Source organism: Lynx canadensis, chromosome B3, assembly GCF_007474595.2.
Source record: "Lynx canadensis isolate LIC74 chromosome B3, mLynCan4.pri.v2, whole genome shotgun sequence".
Taxonomy (NCBI): Eukaryota; Metazoa; Chordata; class Mammalia; order Carnivora; family Felidae; genus Lynx; species Lynx canadensis.
Genome location: NC_044308.2, coordinates 98297795 through 98310885, shown reverse-complemented (window position 1 = coordinate 98310885; position 13091 = coordinate 98297795). Strand labels below are relative to the sequence as shown.

At 38.3% G+C, this 13091-nt stretch overlaps 1 protein-coding gene across 9 annotated transcripts in view; it reads left to right on the top strand.

Annotated features, from left to right (window-relative positions):
* The window catches only part of NIN (ninein), a 97134-nt gene extending 84817 nt beyond the window's left edge, over window positions 1–12317 (top strand). For 2 of the 9 annotated variants that reach the window (XM_030319079.1, XM_030319074.1), the window contains 4 exons: window positions 1000–1104; window positions 4542–4742; window positions 8291–8404; window positions 10548–12317. In XM_030319079.1, coding sequence (XP_030174939.1) covers window positions 1000–1104; window positions 4542–4742; window positions 8291–8404; window positions 10548–10757 — 630 coding nt within the window. In that variant the 3' untranslated portion in view covers window positions 10758–12317. Of the gene's footprint in view, window positions 1–999; window positions 1105–4541; window positions 4743–6542; window positions 7065–8290; window positions 9169–10332; window positions 10454–10547 lie in introns of those variants that run through there. The other 7 variants (XM_030319076.1, XM_030319075.1, XM_030319077.1 and 4 more) reach the window with 7 other exon arrangements.
* The last annotated feature ends 774 nt before the right edge of the window (window positions 12318–13091 follow it).

Below are 13091 nucleotides of genomic sequence, written 5' to 3'. Positions count from 1 at the left end.
CTCTTCTGAAAATTATGGTTTGTGTAAAAATCTGGGAAGAATGATGAACAATCATTTGTTTCTGTCACAAAAATTTTATGAAAATTTTAAGTTTGTGAAAGTTATGACCATAGGCGGTAAGAAGACTGGTTTGTGCTCTAAAGCCAAAATGCCATTTAATTTTAGGTACATTCAAGTACATTTTTCAGAAAGATAAAGGGTTTCATCCAGCTGCTCACTGAGAGAAAAGTCTAATGATAGGTTTTAACTTGAAAAGATTACTTTTCTGTTTAAAAATTCTTGCTACTCTCCTCAGCTCTTTTTGATAGAAACCAAAATCAGCCTTCTATAGAAGTGTCCTGTATTTCTACTTAGCAATATTCCGAATTCCTGGGTCAGGTAGCTCATTAGATTCTTTCTGCAATAGAGAATTCCAAAAATGGATACTCATAAAATCTTCAAATTTAGTCTTTAAAATTGAGAAAGGAGTTATATAAAGCAGGTTTTATGTACTCTGTTTTAAACCCGACTTAAACTTTGCCTTAAGACAGTGTTTTCCCCACCGATCCATCGTAGAGGATCATGAAAGTGATGTAGTGAAAACTTCTACTTTTATTAATAAAATGTGCTGGAAAATATCAGAGTACATGGTTCATGGTAAGGATAAATATTTCATGAAATTTTCTTTCAGGGATATGTACTTATAACTGATGATGCGTATATACGTACTTCTGGGTGTGAGTTTATGTCCTGGGTGTGTTTCTTACAGTGAGTGACACTAAAGTTTGCAAGCCAGGTGCCTTACGGAATCTGTTCTATGTAAGCAGTGATGATCAAAAACTAGACTAAATATAACTGATGCACTGAATCATAGTGCTGTTTTCCTTTGCTGAATGATCTTTGCTTTCTTCCAAGGGGTGAGATTTCTGACTAGCATGAATTTGTCAAAGAAGAGCAACTCAAGTGTTTGTTTGTAAAGGAAATTTTTGGGTTTTTTGTTTTTTTTTTTTTTTTTTTTAGCAGGTCAGTCAGATGAATTCCCTTGAAAGAGAGTTAGAAACAATTCATTTGGAAAATGAAGGCCTGAAAAAGAAACAAGTAAAACTGGATGAGCAGCTAATGGAGGTGAGTTTTTAAGCAAAGGGCCTCAGCTCTGAAGAATATTTTAATCCACAAATGTGCCGTTTGTTGAGAGAGAGCAGCATAGCATGAATTCCTATTACGAGAAAAACTGGAAAAGTATGCTGCCAAGCTGAATTCTTTGGTCTGTCTTACCAAGTTTGATAGACATTTTTGCTCATTACAGTCACCGGAATTTACACTGCTTCACAGAGGAAGGAATAATGTGGGTAATCCTAAAATGCAAGGACCCATACCTCAACAAATTCAGGGGGCGGGGACTCTGGTACTGGCCCAGAGCTCCCCACCACTGCTGTGATTGTAACGGTTTCCCGATATCTCCCGTATCATACGTAGTGTTTTATAGATGGATTGCTAACAGCCTCTTGGGTTAGGAATTTGGGAATATCAGCATGTAGAAGTTTAATGTTCAGGTGCTGTCATGGTTTATTACAAATTTGTAATTCAGCACTGCCTCGGGAGTGGTACATCTGTTAAATATAAAAATGGAGTTGTAAAACTTGTCAGCTCGGACATTGAGTATCCAGTTTACCAGATTGCTTTCTGATTACTAAGTACAATTACAGGATGTAAAACAACATCCGTACAAATCCTCCTATAGTAAGTAAAAACTTCACAGAGATATTTTGCTTTGGGTAGATGAAAATATCACGTAGTGTACTACAAAATTTATCTCAGGTAGAGAGGCATGGGTAAAAAATGTCTTTGTGCTCTTAAAAACTACTACGAGTACAAATATCTTAAAAACAGAATTATAGGATGAGAGAGATTTAAATATTTTCTTTTAAGAAATTGGACATGCCAAGGTAATTTTAAATGGATGATTTTTACGAAATCTGGCGAAATATGGGCAAATACGTCACACTGACATTTAAATGACCAGTGAGGTTTCTGCCAATCTTATGTTCTTTGATTTCTCCACTAATAGGGAGATTAAACTATAAATAGCATATAATAAGTGTGTTCAAAAGCCCAAGCTACAGGCTATGTTTAGATACAGACATGCTTTCTGATGAAATAATTATATATTGTGAGGAGTAAGATAGCTGAAGCTAAGCCCCACCTCTCTAGTACCAAATTGATAAGTAACAGGGTATATACTTAGGCAGTGGCAGATCCTCTCCGAATGTTCTGCTAACAGGCCAATTCTTCTCCCACCTGCTCGAGCCGTCCTCAGAAACCCCCATCTCTTCCTAACCCCCCTTGACATGATTAGCCATCATAAGCAATTTCCCTTCATTATTTTTCAGAATTTTTAAGATCAAGGAATTTCAGGAAAGCTTTCTAATCTGATGTAGGCACTCCCTTGAGGGAAGGCATCTCTCCTCATCTTTCTATGCCAGTTTAAAAGTCGCTGATGTAATACAATACATATCCATAGTTCCAGGGCATGCTCCCACATCACTAGACTAGGAAATAGAAGAATCTGAGTCACACTCTGGGGCTCTTTGAACTGCATGAGGCGGTGTTCTATAAACAGTTCATTTTGAACATTCAAAAAAGGGGTTCCAGTCCATATCAGCACTTCTCAAGTCCACTGGGTACCTCCGGTAGCCAACAGTTTTCAAACACTCAAACGAGAAAATTGCCATTTGGAGATGCAGAATATAAACTGTAAAACCAAGTATTTAACATCAGATCCACCCATGCTGGACCTGGAATCTTCTAAATAATTGTAGTGGGGTAGGTGGAGGAAAAGGTGGTAAGTTCCCAAACTCACATTGCAGTTGCAGGATCAGAGTCATAAGATATTTTAAAGTTTATACACGGAGAAATGTAAATGTTGGTGTTTTTCTAAGTTCTTTCTGACTTGAGCACACCTATTCAGGTATATAATATACCCAGTTTTAACTGTTCTCTTTTTGTAACTCATACTTTTCTTCCTCTCTTTATGACTCCTGTAATTTTCTTTTGTTTTTGTTTTGTCTGTGGCTAACCTGTACCTAGAACTCTGTGGTTGGAACTAGCAGAGAAGGGTGCAGTTCTCTGCCTGAGATAGTGTGTGAAGGTAGAACATTCTCTTTCAATCAATTTCATAGCATGGAGACCTCTCATTAGACTCCCTGTTCATGTAATCATTTCTACTGACTGTAACAGTTAATACATATTTAGGTAAGAGCCAGTATTCATTTTCAGTTTGCTTTAACTGTGGCATATGTCTGTTTACATTTAGGCCAGGATTTTCCTCAGTATGTAAAGATATATGTGAAAAACTCATCCTGCTGATAGAAAATCATGGGATCGTAACTCTCCCTATTCTTTATTCCTGAAAATAAAATGGTGGGTTTTCTAAATCTGTAACTAGAAATATTTCAAAACGGGTAATCTCCCACCTCAGAACTTTAGCTTGAAGGAAATGGATAGTGGCTCTGAAGTTTCATGGTAAATGTTTAGTTATAGTCGTGTCTTAGAGGGCCTATTTCCCCTCTCAGAAGCCTTGAGGTGCTTCTTCTTGAGTTTGGTACTTGGTCGTCTTCATTGCATGCCTTCTGTTGAGTCCTCAGTCCGCTGAATGTATCGACAGATGTGGAGTGCCATGCTTCACTGGCCACATGCAGTGTGCATTCTCCTTCCTTTTCCTCTTCCCAACTTTGGCATGTGATACACACATCATTGTCTTACGGTCTTGAACAAGTATTTCTATATCACCCTCTGTCCCCGAATTGCTTATCTTACAGAGCCATTTAAGAGTTGAACATTGACAAAATAAAATAGGTTAAAATAATTTTGGATAGGAGATTCTTTGACTCAGTTGCTAACCTGGAAAATAATCATTGAACATTTGCTTTTAAGAGTCTTTATGAATGGTAAGTAAAGTGGCAAAACCCTAAAGCTGAAACACTTTCTCCCCTTTGCTTACCCCAACTTGTGTCTTTTATTTTTTAATGCTTTTATTTTTGAGACAGAGAGACAACATGAGCAGCGCAGAGAGGGAGACACAGAATCCAAAGCAGGCTCCAGGCTCTGAGCTGTCAGCACAGAGCCTGACATGGGGCTCAAACTCATGGACTGTGAGATCATGACCTGAGCTGAAGTCGGATGCTTAACCGACTGAGCCACCCAGGTGCCCCGCTGTTTTCTTAAACAGGCATGATTAAAAGTTCTAGTGCCAGAAACAATGAAGTAGAATTCAGACACATGACTTATATCATGTAGCTCCATCATGAGTGAGGAAGTACATCTTTTAAGTCTAAAACTTTTAAGAAATCCTACTTCTTAACTATATTGTCTCCTAAGGAAAATGACCCTTCCCATTATTCACTTCTTACTCAAGTCACGTACTGTCCTGTGTTCAAGTGATCAGTGGGTCTGAGAGGCCATTAATGAATTCATCAGCTTCGTTCCCTCTGCTTGACATTTGCAAGGGCAGCTCTGTGCTTGAAGGCACTGCAGCTGACCAGGGCTCCGCCTCTGTCCTCCAGATGCAGCACCTGAGGTCCACTGTGATGCTTAGCCCATCCCCTCCCACGTGGGATCTCCAGCTGCGCCAGCAGCAAGCCTGTCCGACGGTGCCCAGGGAGCAGTTTCTGCAGCTTCAACAGCAGCTGCTGCAGGCAGAAAGGATAAACCAGTGCCTGCAGGAGGAACTTGAAAACAGGACCTCCGAAACCAACACGCCGCAGGTACGAGGCTCTGTTTTCCCTCACAGTAAACTCAGATCACCTAATTTGACCTGTTTATTGGGAAGTTCTACCCGTTCAGAGGTGGAGATTAAGAACTTACGTGTCTGTTGAAGAGTCCCACCTTACCTGTGTTTACAGACCCACGGAACTGCAGTGTTGTTTGGGTTTGGTTTTTTGCAGTGATGCTTTTGAGCTCTCAGCTTCTAAGCTGGGTGATGAAGTGTTCTGGGTCTCCTTTGCACATTCGTAATCCGTGACGAAGGATCAGGATCACTTAAGCACAGTGTACAGCTGACCTAACAGTTTTTGACTTGACATTTGTCCGATGCCAGAAATATTACAGAATTCAAGTGCACCTCTAGGATACGCAGTACTAACACAGCCCCCTAGGTTTTCCTGTACCTGAGGGGTACAACCTGCTGAATTCCATAGAATTCACAAGTGGGGACTTTGTGGAGTCAGTGACATAAAGGAAAAATGTCAACTATGTTTTTTAAAATGATCTAGTTTCAAAAACTCTTTCAGAAAATCAACATCTTTTTCCCCTTCCCTTTGAGTTAGAATCATCCTAGCTTCTTACAGACACAATCTGATACAAGCTGGGTTTTCAAATAGTTCTCTTAAGTGCTTCATTCATAGTCCAGCTTTGCTTGTCAATTTCGTTTATTCAGAACCAATAAAATTAAAATTACTCCTTCATTTGTATAATTTTAAATGAATCCTTTCTGGTTTGGATGCTCATCTTCTGTCTCTCAGTGGACATTTAATAAGGAATTTCCCCAACTCCTTTTCCCTAATTGTCTCAAAGTGGCTTTGCAAAGTCAAATTAGCACTACAATTACACAGTGGAGCAGTTCTGTCTTCCTCTTCTCGTAGTATATATCTATGGTTTGTCATTATATCCTCTGTCATCTGCCCTTTCAAACAAAAGGTTACAATTAGTTTTGTCTTTTGTGCTTTAAAAATCCACGTTTTTGGAAGCTTCCTCTATTCCGCTTCAGTTTCCAAATATTAAAATTGTGTAGATGGGCTGTCGAAGATACTTCAGTAATTCATTACAGAATTGAGTTATAAAACCTTGACCTCAGTTTTTAACAGACATTGTATCCATTGCTTTCTCATTCACCCTGTTTTCAAAACATGTTCTTCCGACCCACCTGCCAATGTTTAAAAATAAAAAAATATCCTTTTACTCCAATTACTTCAGGGTAAGATTAAAAAAACCTTAGCACAGTTTTTGCCTAATTTTTTTCTAATGTTTAGAGAGAGAGAGAGTATGAGCAGGGGAGGTACAGAGACAGAGGGAGACATAGACTCTGAAGCAGGTTCCAGGCTCTGAGCTGTCAGCACAGAGCCTGACGTGGGGCTTGAACTCACAGATTGCAAGATCATGATCTGAGCCAAAGTCGGACGCCCAACCAACTGAGCCACCTAGGCGCTGCAAAGACTGTTGAGGTTTTTGTACTAAAAAAAAAAACAAAAACAAAAAAACTTTTTTCTCCAGCCAGATGGCAGAGTGGACTGCTTATTGTTGTCTCTAGAATACCACTGCAGGCTCTCCTGTTTCTGGCCCCTGAGCTGACACTAATTTTAAGATTACAGAACATTATTAGAATCTGCACGTCGCCTCTGTGTGTGGAGTGATGTGATTTCTTCTGCCTCTGTGTTGCTTTGCTTGCATTGTAGTGTTAATGTGTGTGCTTTTAAAGATCGTTTGCATTATAGATGTGTGAATTTAGACTCCTCCCCAAACATGATCCTGACATGGGGTGAAGTATACCACTTGCCTTCTTTCTCTAGGCCTTGCTACCGGAGCAGCGAGCAGTGCATGCAGATTCCTACAGAAGGATTGGGCACCTGTGAAAACTGGGCTGCTATTGATGACATTTCTTACCATGGCAGCTACTCAGATGCACACGCTCCCCCCCCCCACACACACACACACAGAGACATAAGCTGGAAAACATTTTGGAATCAAGTGCTCTTTTAAATTATATTATTATTAAGCCTTTGCAGTATTAGGTCTCTTATTTATTAACGTAGAAATGACAGTTTGTGAATCAAATTCACAAATTTCAGCTTGTTACAAATCATTTTATTTATACCATTTAAAGAATGTGGACTTGAGATTCTTGAAAGGATGTATTCTATATATTTTCTCATTCCATATGCTGTAACTATTTTTAATAAGAGGTACTACTTTTATATATGGAATTGGAAGAAAATTTGGGTTATTTATACTGTTTTGTATAAGATGTATCATGCTTTTTTGACAGGAAAAAGAAAAATTTTGATGAAACAATAAAATAAATTTTAAATATATGACTGCCTTTGTTTTTCCTCTTTCCTCACTCTGGCCATGCTCCATGTTCTTCGAGTTATATGTTTTGTTTTGTTTTGTTTTTTAAAGCAAGTAGAAATCAGGCATCTTCCATTTACGTTTGACCTTTAAAAAGCCATTCTATCTTTTAAAATACAGGTTTTTTTTTTTTTTAAAGCTAAATGTTCTCAAAGCTTCTTTCTTGAAATTTACTTCCTGCATTAGACTTTGACTTACTACAGTTGTCTTCAAACTAATCACATGGTTTAGTTGTTTATATCTCAATAAATGCTGTTGCTTTATCCAAACATTGGCTTCCAGTCCACGTTTGGTCATTCTCCATGCTTTTAAAAGGGGTTATACCATCAGCCATTAACACCTGAGTTTTGCTTAATGCTTGAAGAACCTTTAAAAACCTGAAATTCCTTTCATGGACATTTTCGTGACCTGCGGGGAGGGCAGCTGGCTGCACTCACACTCTCTTCAAAACCCACATAACTCCTTAACCTATCACTGTTGTGTGAAGAGAAGAGGAGAAGCCCTGGCTCTGTTTCTGCCCTCTCGTTTTATCTGTGAGTTGTTTGTCGGGAGATTCTTAAGTTTTTTTATGATAAACCCAGCCTCCATTCCAGATGTTTGCTTCACAATGGCAAGTCAAATTGGGAAACAGATGACAACAATAACTGGCAGGAAGAAGCCGGTTATTATAAAGAAAGGAACAGTAACACCCTCACAGTAATCAGCCATTTTACACAGGAAAAATGGACACGCAAATTGCAAGCTGACTGGAAATGCTAAGTGATCCTGAATAAACTCAGTTTTGTTTTGGTCTTGAGAGACCCACAGTATTGCCAAGGCCCAAGTCACAGATGGAAGGTTGATAACCTTATTTTTAATTTACCATTGAAAACTATTTTACTAGAAGAAGTGCACACAGGTACTAAAATACGGGTTTTAAGAATTTTGCTTTATCTCAGGGGAAGATAGTAACACAGGTAAGATTTTTTTTTTTTTTTAATCTTTGATTCTCTGATAGGATTACTTTTCTAATGTGCAACCCATGCAGTGTTCAGAGCCCCCATTTCATCAGAAATCCACCCCTCCCGTTACAAAGGCACATATTTACTGTCCTTTCTCTAGGCATCTTGTGGGAAAAATAAATTACTAGGCCTTTCTTTTTGGTATGGCATATTTTTCAAATGACAACACATTTTTTTCTTCCCTTCAGGGAAACCAGGAACAACTGGTAACTGTCATGGAAGAACGGATGATGGAAGTTGAACAGAAATTGAAACTGGTGAAAAGGCTTCTTCAGGATAAAGTGAATCAGCTCAAAGAACAAGTGAGCCTCCCGGGTCCTCTCCACCCACCCACCCCACATTCCACTTTTAACTCCAGTTTTACATTCCTTTATTGCCATTAACGTGTTAATTTTTGTTGTCAAATAAAGGCAAATTCTACTACAAACGTATAGCAGGACTTAGGATTCACTGTCCCCCATATCACTCCAAAAATACGAATTCTGTATTCTACATTATTTTTCCAGAGCTCTCCTAAGGCCTGTTTGTCCACAATTTAAAAAATGTACATTTGCTAAGAGACTCATTTGGACCTAATGCATTCCTAATGAAATTCTGTGGCTCAAATTTAATTTTTGTAGATTTTTTTTCTTTGCCCAAGACAGTAAACATTCTATTTAAATAACTAAAAAATTTATGTTGGTAAAAAATGGGGAGATAATAAATGGAATTTTAGCTTTGCTGTTTGCGACGGCTATGATGACTTCTAAAAGTCTTCTGGCTATATCCAGACCCCAAAAGGCTGTGCTCTGAATTAGAATAGGGACCCTGACCTGCTGGCGGCAGGTGTGGCCTGGGTTTAGAAAGTATTTGTGTAACCACTGAAGAGACATGCAAAAAAGGACCACTCTATAGTAAAGATTTATAGCTACTTTGGAAACTGAGATTAAGACCTGGGGAGGTGGGGGCAGAAATTGTCCCACCTGGTTTTCTAGACACATAAAACTTAAGAATAATAATACCAAGAGAAGGTCTTAATGGAGAATTAGACAGGAACTTATCTTTGCCCAATATCTTAATCACAAAATGGAAAGAAAAAGTCTTACACAATAAGCATTTATTCAACCCTGTGATCATTCACCTATTCAAAACATAGTTACTACATGCCAAGTCCTTTTCTAAGTGCTAGAGATATGACAGTGAACAAAATCCTGCCAATGGGGAGCGTAGTTCACATACAAGGTATTAAGCATTTGGCAAGGTGGTAATTTTAAAGAAAATCCGATCCACTCTATTTTCAGCAGAGGGGAACACAGGGAAGAATACTTGATCTAACTCCATGGTTTAAAGAAAGTTTCCTGAAGGCCTCTTCAAGTAGTGACAGCTGAGTAAGATTTGAACAGGTGAAGAAGTGTGAGAAGGGCATTCTAGGCTACTGGAACATCATGCAGTTACAACATATGGTGTGTGGACATCTACAAATATTTTGGCATTAACATATCATAGTGTCCTGAGATGAGTAGGAGAAGAAACGGGAGAAATAGGGAGGAGTGGGCAGTAGAGGGTCTTAGGATGAAGAGCCAGGAGTGTTTTGTAAACAGCAGGAAGGAAGGGAGAGAAGAAGGGATGAATGTTTCCTTAGAACAACTCAATAGAGTAGGTTAGTATGTTACACTTGCCCGTCATCTAGATTCCAGGCTTCAGGTGTTATCGTCTTTATCATTGCCCTTTGCAATGCTAATAAATTAGCCACTCTCCGTTGTTCTTTTTTCCCCTGAAACCTCTATACTTTTAGATGCCCTGGTTAAAACTGCCTGTAAAATGAGGTGTAATGAGGGAAGGGAGGGTTGGAATACATATAATAGGAACCAAAATAAAATTATCGCAAGGCCACTGACAAGTTTTCCCATCCCGTGACTATATATTTTAACCATAAAAATTAAAGTCTGTCTTCTGACAAGTTCTATGTAAAAGAGGAAGAGTTAAGGAAAAGGAGCTGCCCAGATCTTACCTCTGTATTATAATACATGAACCAAATTTTAAAATAATCAGTAGGTTATAGCTATGAATGGGAAGGAAACTCAAGCATCTGTTAAGAACAGAGTTAAAGTTCACACCCTAAACCTCAGAAGTTATGAAAGTATTTTGCTATTTTTAGAGAAAGAAAAAGCAGTAACACCTAATTTACTTAGGTGGGAAAAAAAAGCTTTTATTTTTTGAGCTTTCAAATATCAATCTGTTCTTTTATTAGTGGCTTCTACAAACTTTATGCAAAGAAACAGCTTGGAAAAAGTGGATGTGCTCTGCCTGTATCCCTGATGCCACGTCTGATGTTAAACCTGTATTGTTAAATAAAAGAATATAATATAAGTCATTTGCCTTTATGAACAACTGTCCTAATGTCAGACCTTAAACTTAAGACAGTTACAGAAATGGAGTCAAAATGTTTCTGGTTTCTGTTTCTAGCTGTGCAAGAATACTAAAGCAGATGCGATGGTGAAGGATTTGTATGTTGAAAATGCCCAGTTGTTGAGAGCTCTGGAAATGACTGAACAGCGACAAAAAACAGCAGAAAAGAAAAATTACCTCCTAGAAGAGAAGATTGCCAGCCTCAGTAATATAGTCAGGAATCTGGCACCAGCACCACTGACTTCTACACCTCCCTTGAGGTCATAGCCAAGCCAAAGGATACACTCATTTGTGCACTTTACTGAAATGGATGGAACATTTCAGTAGGTTCTCTCAACCTTTTTTTTTTTTTTTTTTAAACCTTTACTGGTTTAAAGTTCAGCTCAACCTAAAACTGCCAGCAACAGAACTGTACTCTCCATTCACTGTAATTAGTTTTTCTAAAGAGACTCTAATAGAAGCTGCAAATAGTCACATATTTCACTGTTTAAATTATTCCCCAGTTTTGAATTTTAAAGACATACCCTGATAGCCACCAAAAAGGTGGGTATATGAACACAATGCAAGAATCTTAAAACCCCCAGTTGTGAATAAGTTAAAAAACAAAACAATATTATGTACAAATGTTTGTGTAAATTCCAGGTATTTTAAGTTTTAGATCTGATGAGTTTGTTTTGATCTTTATTTGAAAACCAAATGTCTGTCTTCTTACACATTTAAATATGGAGAAGTCATTCTGTTTCCAATAATTTTGGCTCTTTAGTGAGAGACCCTGAGCTCAATAACCACGGAGGACAGAAGAGCCAGAGCCCATGTACTTGACCTTCTAACACCTATGGCAGTATTACCACTCCTGTTGGATTATGGATACTAAAAACTGATTTACTCAACTGCACTGTTAACTAGGGTTAAAACTGTATTTGCTTTAAAAAACCCAACTTTCTTTAAGCATTTTTTTTCCTTCTGACAAGTTTCATTTGGGGAGCTTATCTTCTAAGAAATGGATAAAGCCACATTCTTATAGTATTTGAGCTATAAGGAAAGCACTGAACACAAACCACTTTCAACAGTTACTCTTAGAAGAGAGTTAAGCAAACCATGTGGTTTTCTCTCTCTCTAAAGTCTTGGAGTTCATCAACTTACTTTTAGGGTTGCTTCAAGAACTCAGGGAACAATATTTTAAATGGTCTTCCTGAAACACTGTAGGGCCTCTTTAAGCATCTGAAATGCATAAGCCATGTGACCTTATTTGTCTTAGATTTAGAGCCATAGGATTTTTAGTTTTACATTTTTACTGAATTTACTCTTTTGGAAAAAAAAGCATTGATTTTAGCATTAAAAACCTAACTTGAAGTTATTATTTGTTTAACAGAGGAATAGGAAGTATGGAAATTTTAACCTAACACCTCAAATCTGATCATAAGAATTTCTTAACTCTGATAAGCACTGGCATGCATTCTGAGGTAAAGGAGTGCCAAATACGATTTTCCATTCAGTCGCAAGACCAGAACTTTCTAGAACAGTCAACATTTTAGAATAGGTAACTTTTATTTTCCCCAAGTAAAATCTTTGCTTCTAGCCCACTTCAGCTAGTCAGGCATTGGTGGAGGACTTACTATGTGTAAGACACTAACAAAGCTCATCTTAACTAGCTGTTTGTTTTTGTAGGACAGCAATTAGATGAGAAAAATTCACTCTGATACATTCCTGGAAGGCCAAGCCCATCAATTTACAAGACAAATAACAGCAAAATCACATACTGCTTTATGGGCAGCAACAAAAGATGAAGCAAACCGCCTAAGAGGTCATATAGAGTTAACAAAAAAAGTCTTTGGGCACCTGGGTGGCTCAGTGGGTTAAGCATCCAACTCTTGATCTTGACTCAGGTCATGATCTCACGGTTCATGGGATGGAGCCCCTCGTGGGGCTCTGCCCTGACAGCATGGGCCTGCTTGGGATTCTTCCCCTCTCTCTGCCCTTCCCCGACTTGTGCGCACAAGCATTCGCGCTCTAATAAACAAAATTTTTTAACAAAATTTGCATTAAGCAACTTTAGATAGGTTTGTGGCCTAACCATCTATTAGTCCCACCTGACAACCTACTGCCAGCACCGGAGTCCTCACTACCAGAGCTCTGACAAGGCATGGCCATTTGTGGGACTGGAATTTACATTCATGAAACAGACCTTTTCATGTCTGGACAGCTCTTATCAGAAAGTCATGAATACCCCCCTGGAAAAATAACTAATTTTAATTCTTCCCTTTAGTTATCCTTCAAAACATTTGATGTCTGCTATCACGTCTTCCTTAATCTTTCTTCCCCAGTACAAACATTACTAGTAAGCCCAACTACTTGTATGGCATAGGCTTTAACAGAGAATCTTTTTCACTTAAAACTGTGGATAGACCTAGGCTACTAAGGTCATAAATAAACTATGCATCTGTGGTATATTTATGTAATATGATTCAAGTTACTCAAGGTTATTGCTATCAAAACTGAACAAGCAAATTACTCAAATTACTGGCTTTAGCATATGATCACATGTGTTGTATTTTTTACATTATGAAAAGCATAGGTTAATTTCTCATTAATGTGTATTTA